General features: G+C 38.2%; 1 protein-coding gene across 4 annotated transcripts in view; it reads right to left on the bottom strand.

Moving 5' to 3' along the window:
* Positions 1–255: 255 nt before the first annotated feature.
* LOC127445421 (ras-associating and dilute domain-containing protein-like) overlaps positions 256–15,603 on the bottom strand; it is a 37,953-nt gene continuing 22,605 nt past the window's right edge. For all 4 annotated transcript variants that reach the window (XM_051705481.1, XM_051705483.1, XM_051705484.1 and 1 more), the window contains 4 exons: positions 9,624–10,041; positions 4,501–4,643; positions 2,224–2,363; positions 256–2,043 (listed from right to left, as the gene is read on the bottom strand). In XM_051705481.1, the coding sequence (XP_051561441.1) occupies positions 1,944–2,043; positions 2,224–2,363; positions 4,501–4,643; positions 9,624–10,041 (801 nt within the window). In that variant the 3' untranslated portion in view covers positions 256–1,943. The remainder of the gene's footprint in view (positions 2,044–2,223; positions 2,364–4,500; positions 4,644–9,623; positions 10,042–15,603) is intronic.

Below are 15,603 nucleotides of genomic sequence, written 5' to 3'. Positions count from 1 at the left end.
TACTTGTATCAATTTTCTCTTTAAAGCAAAAAATAAATAAATAAATAAATAATAAAAATAAAAATAAAAATAAAAACAATTATAGAGCTGTGTTGTGGTGCTCAAGCTCTAGCCCTCAATTTTCATCGAATGGTAGAACCCCTTCACCAGCTGCTTTATTCAGCTATTCGTGCAGTGTTGTAGCGCCCTCTCCTGGTGAATGTTGAAAGCAGCGCTTTCTGTTGCATGAAAAAACTCGAAAACAGTTGGACTTTTCAATGTTCAGTTTAATAGCTAAAAGGTACATTACCATATAAATCTTCCAAATACAAGTTCAACTGAGAACAAAAAATCAATTATGAAATACTGCAATACAGATTTAGTACAAACATGAAATAATGGAAAAAATAAACACTTTTTGTATTCAAAAACGTGTGCAGATTTATAATGTCTTCTCAAATATAAATGAAACAGCTTATCTTATATTACGAATACTATGAATTATGTTAAAACTTTGCCATTTTGAAAACGTTATATGCATGTATACTGTATAAGCTTTTTGTAAATAGTTGAACTTAAAATTGTTACTATTCTGAGTACTGCTAACATGGAAACTGAGCATTTTGAGAAGATACTTGAGACAGAAAGAGAAGAGATTTGCACCATGAAATTGGGCACTTGCAATGGATTTTGTCAAGTGCAATTGTTCAGCAAGTATATATATATATATATATATATATATATATATATATATATATATATATATATATATATATATATATATATACACTACCGGTCAAAATTTTTGAAACACTTGACTGAAATGTTTCTCATGATCTTAAAAATCTTTTGATCTGAAGGCTTATGCTTAAATGTTTGAAATTAGTTTTGTAGGCAAAAATATAATTGTGCCACCATATTAATTTATTTTATTATAAAACTAAACTTTAATTTAAAAAAAAAAAGTTTTTGAAATGGATGACTTGGACCAAATAATAAAGAAAAGCAGCCAATAAGTGCCCAACATAGATGGGAACTCCTTCAATACTGTTTTAAAAGCATCCCAGGGTGATACCTCAAGAAGCTGGTTGAGAAAATGTCAAGAGTACATGTCTGCAAATTCTAGACAAAGGGTGACTACTTTGAAGATGCTAAAATATAACAAGTTTTGATTTATTTGGGATTTTGTTTAGTCACAACATAATTCCCATAGTTCCATTTATGTTATTTCATAGTTTTGATGACTTTACTATTATTCTAAAATGTGAAAAAAAAAAAAAAAAAAAAAATAGAATAAAGAATGAGTAAGTGTTTCAAAACTTTTGACCGGTAGTGTGCGTATATATATATATATATATATATACTGTATATATCAAATGTCCATACGGAAACCATCAAGGATTTGAGCCTGCTTGTTTACCTTCAGTTTGAAATGATTCTGCATAAGAACTTGTAAAGATTTTATCCATTAGGAAAATGTGAAGTATAGTAGGGCAAAATATTTTTGTGTCAAACCTTTTTATCAACCAAGAAAGATAAGATTAGGTTCAATTTTCAAAGGCCATTGCCATGTTTCTCATGTTTACTGTGTTTTTATTGTTTGCTATTTATTTATTTATTTATTTTTAAATTAGATATTAATAACATTTATACATTTCACTTGCACTTCAATTTTCAATTTGTGTTGTTTCAGTACCAGCCAGATTATATGCATGAATACATTCCCTTTAATATTCTTTGACAATAAAGAATTAAAACCAAATTGGTTAAGAGGTAAAAACAGATATGTCAAACTGTCTTTCTGACAGGGAAGAGTGCAGTGTTGTACAGGGCTGAGATAGAGGGCTGTAGTCGCTGAGAGGTCCTATAGTGTGCTTAATATCCCATCTCCTGTCTCGGAAAGAAGGACTCGCTGTCCTCCTCATATTTCATTTAGGAAGAGTGTCACACTTGCAGCCTCTCTCTCAGCAGGAAGAGGCACTGATCTTCTCTGATACTTCAAGATCTGATTTGGCGACAAGAAACCGGAGCCGTCCTCCCCCCAAACGAATCAAATCCACAGCACTGTGTGAGACAGACAGAGAGCAATTAAATTGTCAGGGTTAACAGAACAGATGGATCTAATGCATTTGTACTACCTGGTGGAAATTTTACCTTGATAATAAACTTTCAGCACACTCTCCCAATAGCTGTGCTGAGTGTGAGACGCAGAAAGCTGATAGATGGTGTATATAGAGCACTAACCTCTGGTAGTCTGCTCCAATGAGACTGGTCCCATTCACTGCCAGGATTCTGTCACCAATGCAAATTCGACCATCTGCAGCAGCTGGTCCATCTGGAATCAGTGTCCTAATATAGATTCCAGGCGAGTTCAGAGGAGTATGCTGTATGCAGAGAGAATGAAAAAAGAGAGACCTTACTTGTTGTCCATTTGTAATGCAATAAGTATGGAGCCACTGAGCATATTTACACATATTTATGCTTAATAACCCTATAACGTATATGGTCATTTAAACAAGTATTTCCCACTTTTTTTTTTTTTTTTTGCAACACCAATAGTAAGGCTCAAGTACCCCTTCATCAACTCAAAACCAAAATTGTGTACTAAAGGCTAAATACCGGTTAACGTAATAATTAATACTGTAATATCCTTTAAATACAAAATGAAAAGACGAAGCTGGCGGTTATGCAGTTTATTCATCAACAACAACAAAACCAGGCCATTCGAGCTGTGAAACCAGGCCATGCGTTCTAACTTGGCCTTTTAATTTAGAAATATTAATTTTAAATATATTTATATATGTGTGTAACTTTTACTCTCAACACACAGTGAAAAGATCTGCTTCAAGGGATAGTTCACCCAAAAATGAAAATTCTCTCATCATTTACTCAACCTCATGCCATCCCAGATGAATATTTATGATATGAATATCTCAGCTCTGCAGGTCCATACAATGCAAGTGAATGGGTGCCAAAATTTTTGACGCTCCAAAAAGCACATAAAGTCAGCATAAAACCAATCAATACGACTCAGTGTTTTAATCCATATCTTCAGAAGTGATATGACAGGTGTGGATGAGAAACAGATCAATATATATATATTTTTTTTATCTACTTTTATGAGTAGAAGAGCAGCGGATGAGATTGGTAAATGTAGCAAGCCAGTTTTAACTTGCGTCATGGCACAGTTTGTTGGTGCATGCATGCAAACCATTTGTCTATCAAATAAATCGTAAGAAATTTTAGTGCAAATTTTGTAGCGCAAATACTACATGAGCTAGAATCTTGTATTGAAGATATTCTGATTTTAGTGTGATAAAATTGCTTAATAATCTTTTCTGTGTAAAGTTACACAGAACTGCCGCTGACTGGATGTTTTTTGTTTTTGATACCATTCTGAGTAAATTCTAGAGACTGTTGTGCGTGAAAATCCCAGGAGATCAGCAGTTACAGAAATACTCAACGGTCCAAATCACTGAAATCACATTTTTTCCCCATTCTGATGGTTGATGTGAATATTAACTGAAGCTCCTGACCCGTATCTGCATGATTTTATGCACTGCATTGCTGCCACACGATTGGCTGATTAGATAATCGCATGGATGATTGTTGGTGCCAGATGGGCTGGTTTGAGTATTTCTGTAACTGCTGATCTCCTGGGATTTTCACGCACAACAGTCTCTAGAATTTACACCAAATAGTGCCAAAAACAAAAAACATCAAGTGAGTGGCAGTTCTGTGGACGGAAATGTCTTGCTGATGAGAGAGGACAACAGAGAATGGCAAGACTGGTTCGAACTGGCAAAGTTTATGGTAACTCAGATAACAAAACTCTACAATTGTGCTGAGAAGAATAGCATCTCAGAATGCTATTCTGAGATGCGGGTTGGTGCTGTTTTGATGGCATGAGGGGGACCTACACAATATTAGGCAGGTGGTTTTATTGTTGTGGCTGATCGATGTATACGGTTAGTGATTTTATCACACTAAAATCATGAAAAAAGTTATAATTTATTATATCTTGTGGATATTCTTTTGAAACATTGTGTATTTTAGCATTTATGGACTGGCCCCATTCAAGTAAGAAGTTAGGATTCAGTACATAATGTAAACCTCTTTTGTTTTAAATAATATTTTAAGGAAGATTAATTATAATACAATTGTTCTTTTAAGATTTTTTTCAGATAAGTTTTCAGATATACACTCTTTTCCAAAACCTGCTGAGCTTTGCTGTCTGTTGCCTATAACTGAAATGGAACCTCTTATAAGTGACAGATCTGGAATGCTCTACATAGACAGTAAATCTGTGCGCCACAAAAATAGCACTCCTCATGTAAAGCACATGGGAAAAGTCGACTCACAATTGATTCCAATAGAGTCTGAAGTGTGCCTATGATGTGTTAAAATGCTGTCTAGGTTGGAATCTCCCTAGGTTTTGGAACAGAGTGAGAGAGTTATGGGTATGTGCATAGAACATTGACTACCAGGGATACATGTTAAAGCAATATAGGGAAGACTCACAAGTCCATCGATAAGTCCCATTCCCAAGCCGTATGGTCCCTTATCCAGATCCACTACAAAGACGGAACAGATATCATCAGAGTTTGGGCCCAGATTGTGAGAGTCAGGGACAGGGAAAGGAAAGCCACAACCACTTAAAGGGCCTGGAGTAGGGCAGGGATAAACAAACAAACATACACAGGACTCAGTTCTCATTTGACACACAGAGATACTGAACTTGTCCCATTAACAAAAACAATATGTTCACAATAGCTAAACACAGGGGGCCTGGGTAGCTCAGCGAGTACTGACACTGACTACCACCCCTGGAGTCGCGAGTTCAAATCCAGGGGGTGCTGAGTGACTCTAGCCCGGTCTCCTAAGCAACCAAATTGACCCGATTGCTAGGGAGGGTAGAGTCACATGGGGTAACCTCCTCGTGGTCGCAATTAGTGGTTCTCGCTCTCAATGGGGCGTGTGGTAAGTTGTGCGTGGATTGTGGAGAGTAGCATGAGCCTCCACATGCAGAGTCTCCGCAGTGACATGCACAACGAGCCACATTAGAAGATGCGTGGATTGATGGTCTCAGAAGCGGAGGCAACTGAGGCTTGTCCTCCGCCATCCAGATTGAGGTGAGTAAACGCACTACCACGAGGACCTATTAAGTAGTGGGAATTGGGCATTCCAAACTGGGAGAAAAGGGGATTAAAAAAATAGCTAAACACATGAGCTGCACATGCAAACAAATGCAAAGAGTAAATGCACACAAAACTGACAGAACTGTACGCAGATTGCAGTGCATATGTTTATTACTTGCATAATAAACAAATGCATCCACACACAAACTCATTCAAGTGAGATACAAGTTATGTACACAAATCAGGCATGATTACATGTCTGTCATCATATAACAAAAACAAGGGGAAAAGAGGGAAAATAATGTTCATGCATTGAATAAACTGTTACAAAATATGTGAAAATCAAATGCATACTGTTCAATGTTTTTTAATTATTTATCATTATTATTATTATTATTATTATTATTATTATTATTATCCTCTTAATCAAATTTAAGATAATAGGCTCAAAAATCCTCAACCTTTGGAATGAAAATGTTTTTTTTTTTTTTTTTTTTTTTTTTAAAGAAATCAAAAACTGTGATATTATAATTTTGCAGATGACATGGGACAAAGGAGATCTGCCCACTGGTTGTCCCCCATTATGGAGAAATGGCAGTCACCTCAAGAAAATTGGAAGGAACTACTGCAGCTCTGCCACTCACTTAGTTTGTACATCACAAAGTTTTGTGCAGCATAATAAATTCAAGAACTATAGACTTCCTTATGCAACACAGTGTCCTGAGCAAAAGTCAGATTGGATTCTTACCTAAATTCTGGACATCAGATAATATTTTTACTTTGCATACCCTTATTGACAAGTACGTACATAAAAATAATGAGAACATTTACACCTGTTTTGTGGACTTCCAAAAAGCATTCTATTCAATCTGGCATGAAGGTTTATTCCTTAAATTAACTGAAAGTGGAATTGGAGGAAAATTTAATGATTTGACCAAATCAATGCATGCAAATAGTAAACGCTCCATTAAAATTGGCACTAAACAAACTGAAAGCTTCATTCAGGATTGTGGATTGAGACAGGGATGCAGCTCAAGTCCCACACAATTTAATATCTATATCAATGAATTGGCCAAACAAACTGAAAATTCCCCTGCACCTGGTCTCACTCTAATGGATACTGTCTCTGCTAGAAAGGTTCTGTCAGACCTGGGCCCTGACAGTCAACCAACAAAAAAACAAAACATAAAATTTTCAGAAAAGATCCAAATCTCAGCAAAATAATCCATTAACAATTGGAAACAAATCTATTGAACAATCCACAAAATGCACATATTTAGGCATAACAATCACTAACACTGGGAACTTTTGCCTGGCTGTGAATTAACTCAGAGATAAAGCAAAACGGGCTTTCTACGCCATCAAAAAATCAATAAACACAGAAATCCCAATTAGAACCTGGCTCAATATATTGAAATCAGTAATTGAACCCATTGCACTATATGGCAGTGAGGTGTGGGGTCCACTAACACAACCAAATTGGGCAAAATTGGACAAGCATCCAATAGAAATTTAACATGCAGAGTTCTGTAAAAGCATACTCCAGGTGCAAAGTAAAACACCAAACTCTGCATGTTGAGCTGAATTAGGCCAATGTCCCCTACTATATCCATAAATGAGCCATACGTTTCTAGAAACACATCAAAACAAGTGATCCCCTCTCCTTTTGTCACAAAGGCCTGATCTGCCAAGAGATGAGCTCTGAAGGAAGCCCTCTTAGCCTACTCATTCTGAGACTCTGTGACCCCACCAAAACAAAACAATCTCAGACAATCAGGCCCAACCAAATTATATCTAAAGAAAAAGACAAATTCAGTGATTATTGGACAGAACTCACCAAATCCCAAAGCAAACTTGAAACCTATCTGGCCCTAAAAAGATCATACTCTGTGGCAACTTACCTAACCATAGTGACCAACCAAAAGGAAAGGAAAACTCTGACAAAGTATATACTGAGTGAGCACAAGCTGGCCATAGAGGTGGGTCGGCACAGACAAACATGGCTCCTTAAAGCAGAGAGACTGCGCACTCACAGCTTACAGCAATATAGATAAACTGCCCCTATTATTGGGAGAGAATGAGGAATGCTGCAGGGTGACAGCCAAATATGTATCTGCCTGCCACAACCTGAGGAACAACCAATAAGCCTGTTCCAAATGACCTTTTGTTAACTCAGTATAAATATTTTATTTTCTACTTAACACTAATTTTATTACTTTTATTATTACCAGTTCAATTAATATTGTCTTAATTAATATTGTTCTATTGATACTGAATTTTATGTCACATTGGAAAGTTTGATTCACTGTTACAAAAACAACAGTTGTATGTACTACAGTCATGCCTGATTGGTCTTTCTTTGTGCTAAGTAGACCTATGTGAGCAGGCTTTACAGTTGACCTCTCTCTCTCTCTTTCATTGTCCATCAGTTCAGTTTAGTGTCCTGCAGTGCCATGGCAGAGTGTTCTAAAAAAAGAAAATATAAAACGCACTTCACCCCAGACTACACTAAAGTGTACCCCTGTCAAAAATAATGACAGCGTTGCTTGCTGCCAAGCATGCCACATCACAGTACAAGGCATTTGCAAAAGAAATAGAAAAGCTATTTGCATTAGCATTTGATTTAGCTATTAGCATTCCAACAAAATACTCAGCAAGGAATATATATATATATATATATATATATATATATATATATATATATATATATATATATATATATATACACTGATCAGCCACAACATTAAAACCACCTGCCTAACATTGTGTAGGTCCCCCTCATGCCGCCAAAACAATGCCAAGCCACATCTCAGAATGCTATTCTGCTATTCTTCTACCCACAATTGTACAGAGCAGTTATCTGAGTTACTGTAGACTTAGTCAGTTGAACCAGTCTGGCCATTCTCTGTTGACCTCTCTCATCAACAAGGCGTTTCCATCTGCAGAACTGCCCCTCAATGGATGTTTTTTGTTTTTGGCACCATTCTGAGTAAATTCTAGAGACTGTTGTGCATGAAAATTCCAGGAGATCAGCAGTTACAGAAATACTCAAACCAGCCTGTCTGGTACCAACATTCATCCATGCGATTATCTAATCAGCCAGTGATGTGGCAGCAGTGCAGTGCATAAAATCATGCAGATACGGGTCCGGAGCTTCAGTTAATGTTCACATCAACCATCAGAATGTGATCTCAGTGATTTGGACCGTGGCATGATTGTTGGTGAATGCTATTCTGAGAATAGGGTTGGCGCTGTTTTGGCAGCACGAGGGGGACCTATATTAGTACACAATATTAGGCAGGTGGTTTTAATGTTGTGGCTGAGCAATGTAGATGTGTGTGTTTAAATAGTTTCAGTATGTGATGAAATAAATTGTTGTGTTCTTTCATAATCAAATGTCCTGCAGGGTGGGATGTCTGACCTTGTGAATTATTTTTTTTATTTTAGTTTTTTAATATACACTCATAACAAATCAGATGATTGCAACATGCTCCGAAAAAGTTGAGACAGTCGAGTGTTTACCACTGTGTAGCATCACAATTTCTTCTAATAACACTTATGAAGCGTTTGGGCACTGAAGACACACGTTTGTTAAGTTTGGCAAGCAGAATTTTCCCCCATTCATCCATTATGCAGGTCTTCAGCTGTGCGATGTAACAATATAACTTCATTGCCATTTTTGTGCTTCGTAATGTGCCACACATTTTCAATTGGAGACAGGTCAGGACTGCAGGCTGGACAATCTAGCACCCGCACTCTCTGTTTAAGTAGCCATTTACTTGTAATCCAAGCAGTATGTGGTTAAGACAGTAAGTCGCTCTCTTAAAAAAACATTTGTCTGTAATAGATATAATGACATGGGCTCTGGAATATCTTGGTAAACCTTTGTCAGTCAACAACATTTGGTGCTGCATCCACAGGTGAGAGTTAAAGGCAGGGGCAGACTGGGGGGGTTACTGTCCTTTTCTGCATATCGCTGCCCCCTTCCACGTATCGCGGCACCCTTTTGTGGCGCGTTCTGCATAACACGCCAGCCCATGCGGCCCCATTTTGCGGCCGGCCCACCGGGAAAAGTCTCGGTGGCCAGTCCGCCACTGGTTAAAGGAATGTTATGGGTTCAATACAAGTTAAGCTCAGTCGACAGCATTTGTGGCATAATGTTGATTACCACCAAAATTTATTTAGACTCATTCCTCCTTTGGGACCATCCTGCCAAATTTGGTGTCTCTAGGACTTATGGTTTTTGCTGCCCAGACACTTTTGGATCAAGAAGAAGAAAATCTGTACAGACACAATTCGGTTCCAGCACCTTCAGTGCTTGGACCCCCTAATAAAGTTTAGCTGTAAAAGCTTGAACTTTTATAGAAATACTTCCTTAACTTACAACACAAACATATAAACTTTTTCATATGTCACAGAGTTCAAAATGTACTGCATAACAGGAATGACCCAACAGATGAAAGAACGCACACATCAACGACTCAAAAGGATGTTTCTTTGACTTGCCTTCAATGCTATTGCTGATGAAGCCATTGATTTTCTTGTGCTCTGGAGTGGAACGCACGCAACCATTGGAATTTGTGTGAGAGTGTGTATGTGTGTGCTCTTGTGAAGCATGCTCGGAGTAATGGGGTGCACTGGCCTGTGTATTGGAGTGTATATATGTGTGTTCGGGACAGAGGGGTGTGTTAGGTGGAGTCAGTATACAAGAAGAGTCTGTTGCTTGCGTTTGGTTGGTATAACGAATGCTGGTCCCGTTTCTGTAGTGAATAGTATGTGGCGGTTTGTCTCTGGGTCGTTCCTCGGCTCCAGCCCCCTCACCTCTTCCTCCGAGGCATACGGAGGAGCCCCGCACCTCCCCCTCTCCCTCCCCGTGCAAAGGAGTTGCTGCATATGGACTGGAGTGAGGTTGAGGAGGGTCATGCTGCAAGACAGAAATTTCATGTTAACATAATAAACAATGATCATTAACACATTATCAATATCAGTATTTTATACTGATGTATAACATTTTGTTGGTTACCACAAAAATACATTTTGATTCATGCCTCCTTAAAAAAAAAAAAAAAAGATATCTGGGTTAAAGTGGAAGTGAACTGGGCCAATTTTTAGAGAGTTTAAAGGCAGAAATGTAAAACTTCTAATTTTATAAAAGCACTTGCATTAATTATTTTGTTAAAACTCATGTATTATTTGAGCTGTAAAGTTGTTAAATTGTGATTTTTTTGGGGTTTGTTGACATAACTTCATCATGGGAACGAAGCTGTAAAATTAGCTATAACTTTAAATTAGAAAAGGTTATTAGGCAATTTTATCACACTAGAATCATGTTAACACACATATTGTTTGTGTCTTGTGGCAATACTTTTGAAACATTTAGCATTTTAATGTTTACGGATTGGCCCCCATTCACTTTCAGTGTAAGTGCCTCACTGTAACCCAGATTTTTGTTTTTTTTTTAAAGAAAAGGAGGGGCAAGTCAAAATTCATTTTAGTTTTTTTGGTAACCAATATTATGCCACAAATGCTGTCGATTAAACTTAACTTCTATTGAACCTGGAATATTGCAATTTTTATTGATTCACATATTTGAACATAGAAAAACAAAATATATACACAGAATCTACATTAACCCCCACTATTACCCCTCCCAATCCCACGCTGGCCCCCAACATCATCCCAGTGGTTGTACATGACATAGACACACACACACACACAAAAAAAAAAATGGTTTATATATATATATATATGGAGAAATGGGGCAGATATCTGTCATTTATGGATGTATGATATATATTTCTCCACGAACAAGTTAAACTTCCCCAGTCTTCTAAATTACCCTTCTTCAAAGGCCGCCACCCTTCCCATCTCCAAGCACCACTCCTGAAATTAGGGTGCTCCAGCTGACCTCCATCCCCTTAAAAGTATCACACACCAAACTCTGAACCTTCAACCAAAACTCCTGGATCTTAACACACCCCTAAAAGACATGGGCTATATCTCGATCCTCTGACTGGCATCGCCAGCAGGTGGGTGTGTCTTTAAGACCAAGCCTATATAATCTAGAGAACTGATGTAAAATCTTGAATTGCATAAGGTCTCTAGATGCAGACTTGACGTTTTTTAGAATCCTAGCCCACTCTCCCTCCTCCAATTCCAAGTTTAAATCTTTCTCCCATAATCTCTTGAGAGAAGTTGAAGCTCCGTCCCCCAGACTCTGAATTAGCAGGGAGTAATACACTGATGCCTCATGACCTTTCCCAAAAGCAGTAATCACCACTCCCATAGTATCTGCCGCTTTAGGGGGATGTATGCTATTCCCAAATATAGTACAGAAAAAAATGAGATCTGGGGATCCCAAAATGTTGAACCAAATGTTCAAAGGATCTCAACACAGTACTCTCATATAGGTCACTGAGTGTAGTAACCTCCCTCACAATCCACTCTGACCAGCAGAATGGGGACTTATTAATACATAATTTGGGGTTCAGCCATAAGCTCGAGGCAACATTTAGATAAATATCCAAATTAAACACTCTGGACACTTTTGTCCATACCAAGTGCAAATGCGAGATAACGGGGTGTAATTTAACTTCTCCGGTTAGTTTAACAGAAAGGCTTTGCAATGGCAAAATAGGGGCAAGAACTTCCTGTTCAAATACAAAACCAGGGAGGGGCTCTCTCAGTTAGAAACGACCAATGAGCCAAATGTCTGAGACCAAATGCATAATAATAAAACAAAATCTTGGGTAGGCCTAGCCCACCTTTGTCAATCGGCCTATGCAGCTTACTGAAATGTAATCTGGGACATTTACCATTCCAAATGAAGGACTTCGCTATGCTATCAAATTGCTTGAAGTAAGAGAGGGGGATATCTACAGGGAGAGACTGTAGCAGGTAGTTGAATTTCGGAATACAATTCATTTTAATAACATTAACCTTCCCAATCATCGATAAATGTAATGAAGCCCACCTGCCCACATTGCTTGAAAAACATTTTATTAAAGGGTCAAAATGAACTAACTAAATCAGACAAATTTGCTGGGAATAATATACTTAAATACTTAATGCCTTGTTTGGGCCACTGGTTTGGGTAACTTCAGATTTAGACCAACTGACTCTGTATCCTGAGAACTTAGAAAAGGAATTAATAATTCTGTGGAGGCAAGGCATAGATCTAGTAGGGTCGGAGATGTATAATAAAATATCATCTGCATAAAGCAGAAGCTTATGCGCCATACCTCCCGCCATCACCCCTGGAAAATCAGTCTCCTTTCTTATCACAGCTGCTAATGGTTCCAGGGCCAGACAGAACAATAATGGGAAAAGAGGGCAACCCTGCCGGGTGCCCCTATCCAGAGTAAAATAATCTGAAATGAATCCATTTGTCTGTACCGCCGCTACCAGGTGTTTATAAAGCAACTTAATCCATCCAATAAACGTACTCCCAAACCCATACATTTCCAAAATCCATAACAAACGCCTTTTCGGCATCAAGTTGGATAGCACCGATCAGAGTCTGATCATTCGCCACTGACCACATAATATTGATGAAATGCCTAATGTTATCAGAAGAGCTGTGGCCCCGAATAAACCCCACCTGATCTATATGTATAAGAGATGTCATAACATTAATTAATCGATTAACCAAAATTTTTGACAATATTTTAATGTCTAGCTGGATCAGGGAAATTGGATGGTAACTCTTACTCTCACTTGGATCTTTGTCCTTTTTAAGAATGAGACTGATCCGGGGTTGTGTCATGGTTGGCAGAAGCTTTCCATTCTTTAATGATTCCGTATAAACTTCTAACAAAATTGGAGCCAGTTCTGTAGCATAAGATCTCAAAAATTCAGCGGCAAAGCCATCTGGCCCCGGAGTCTTGCCTGTAGGCAGGGCCTTAATTACTTCGCCAAGCTCCTCCAAGGTTATCTCAGAATCAAGAGAATTGTTTTGCTCATTCGTCAATTTAGTGAGTTCTAATGGTTCTACAAAGTTTCTAATGTCTATATCAGTAGACAAAGATGTGAAACTATAGAGATCAAGATAGAATTCTTTAAAAGCATTATTAATATCATTGGTTGAGGTAAATAATTCACCACCAGCAGATTTCACTGAGGGAATGGTAGAAAAAGACTCTCTCTGTTTTATATATCTAGCCAAAAGCTTCCCTTCTTTGTCCCCTGACTCAAAATATAACTGTCTTGCCCTGAATAGCCAAAACTCCACCTTCCGTGACAATATAGTATTATATCTGTATTTCAATCAGGTCAATTCTCTGAGGCCATCAAACGAAATTCTGCACTTCAGCTCTGCCTTGGCACTTTTAATATTTCCTTCCAACTCCACGAGTTCTCGTGCTTTGGATTTTTTGATGAATGAGGCATACTGTATAATCCGACCTCTAATAACTGCCTTAAGTGCCTCCCAAGCCATGCCCTCTGAGGATACTAAGGACCAGTTGGTCTCCATATAGACACTGATTTCATCCTTTAGCATTTGTTGGAATTCAGGATTTTGCAAAAGGTATAGATTAAAGCGCCAACTATATGATTTCATTTTCTCCGTATGTGGCAACACCTCTAAACTCACCAGGGCGTGATCTGAGACTAAAATGTTTCCAGTTGAACAATCAACAACAGATGAAATGAGGGACTTAGATTATATAAAAAAATCTATTCTAGAATCAATTTTATGGACTGATGAAAAAAAATTTGTAGTCCCTACCAGATGGGATCAAAAGTCTCCAAATATCTGTAAGACCAAGATTTTTACACATCCTGTGAAGCGCCACTGTTGCTCTAGGGGGCATACACACTTTTGCATCATTATGATCAAGGACTGAGTCCATCAACAGATTAAAGTCTCCTCCCAATATTATATCATGAGGGGTGCCAGTGGCTTGCAACTTCCCTTCAAGATAAAAAAGCCTGGATCATCAGCGTTTGGTGCGTAAATATTAGCCAAAATCAACCTTTGCCCCTGAATTTTTGCTAAAACAATAACGACTCTTCCTAATTTATTTTTAATCTGTTTGAGACATTTGAATTGTAGATGCTTACTTATCAGTGTAATGGCTCCCCTGCTCTTACTTGAGCCAGCACTAAAGAAAATATGTCCACCCCATATCTTCCCAAATTTTTCAGCTTGCTGCAGGGAAATATGCGTTTCTTGAAATATTTAGTATTTTATCATATTTCTTATGTTTAAGAAAATAAATAACCATCCTTCTTTTTATGGAGTGCCCTAACCCATTTACATTCCTCGTGGGGAGAGACAATCTGCTCATATTAACATTTGACATTTAGACATATTAGAAAAAATAGATTGTGTGTCAAAAATAAAACTGTAACAACCACATTCCAATATTAGTACAACAATCAAACCCCGAACCAAACAAACATAAAAAAGAAAAACGTGTGCATTAACCCTGCACACGACAGCACCAACTGGCATCTATCCCTCTAAACTCAAACAGTCCATGTACGCCTATGAGAGTCCCTGCAACAACTTTGCCATCGGATTGCTCAAGTCCGGTGCTTCTATACAAATTTTGTGAGTCAGAATTACACAACAGAAAATAATCTATAAAACAAACTCCAGCCAATAGGAGGCATAAGCACAAAGAGCATGTAGATTCATCTACATAACTGTCCCCAGAGAGTGTTATTCCACAAAACTAACTCCAGCCACTTGGCGGCACCAACACAAAAAGAAACAAAAAAAGGCACTCAGCTTCCTTGGACAGTCAAGTGAATGTTCAGTGAGTCAGGCCCACTTGGCTGTTACATGAGTGCAACAACTGACCTAATCACTCCAATGTCCTGCAAGAAATATTCCACATTACAAACTCCAGCCATTAGGAGGCATAAGCACAAAGAACATGCAGATTCATCCACAAACTGTCCCGAAGGTGTGTTATTACACAAAACAAACTCCAGCCACAAGGCAGAACCAGCACAAAAAGAAACAAAAAAGGCGCTTAACTTCTTCGGACAGTCAAGTGAATGTTCAGTGAGTCAGGCCCACTCGGCTGCAACATGAGAACCACAAATAACGTACTCAGTCATTGACTTTATTAAGGACATTGCTTGCTGTGGGCATGTAAATATTTTGCGGCCATCCTTAGTATCTATTTTCAATTTGGCCGGGAACATCAGTGCAAAAGCAACCTTCCGTTGATGTAAGAGTTTCTTGCATTCCTTGAATCGATCATGTTTCTCTCTTGTCGCATTCACAAAGTCTGGAAACAAGAAAATGCTGTGGTTCTTCCAAGAAAACCTTCCATTACTCCTCGCCTTGCGTAACACAAGATCTTTATCGGATGATCTCAGAAATTTGGCCAGAATTGATCGGGCCTCTCTCTCTCCACAGATCTCCGAGCCGGAACTCTGTGAGCTCACTCAATTTCCAGCTTATGGCCTGTTATGTCGAGCAGACTCGGGAAGAGCCCGTCTAGGAATTTCACCATATCTCGGCCATCTT

Source organism: Myxocyprinus asiaticus, chromosome 8, assembly GCF_019703515.2.
Source record: "Myxocyprinus asiaticus isolate MX2 ecotype Aquarium Trade chromosome 8, UBuf_Myxa_2, whole genome shotgun sequence".
In the NCBI taxonomy this organism is placed as follows: Eukaryota; Metazoa; Chordata; class Actinopteri; order Cypriniformes; family Catostomidae; genus Myxocyprinus; species Myxocyprinus asiaticus.
The sequence above is the reverse complement of the archived record's forward strand: the minus strand, read 5'-3'. Positions and strand labels throughout refer to the sequence as shown.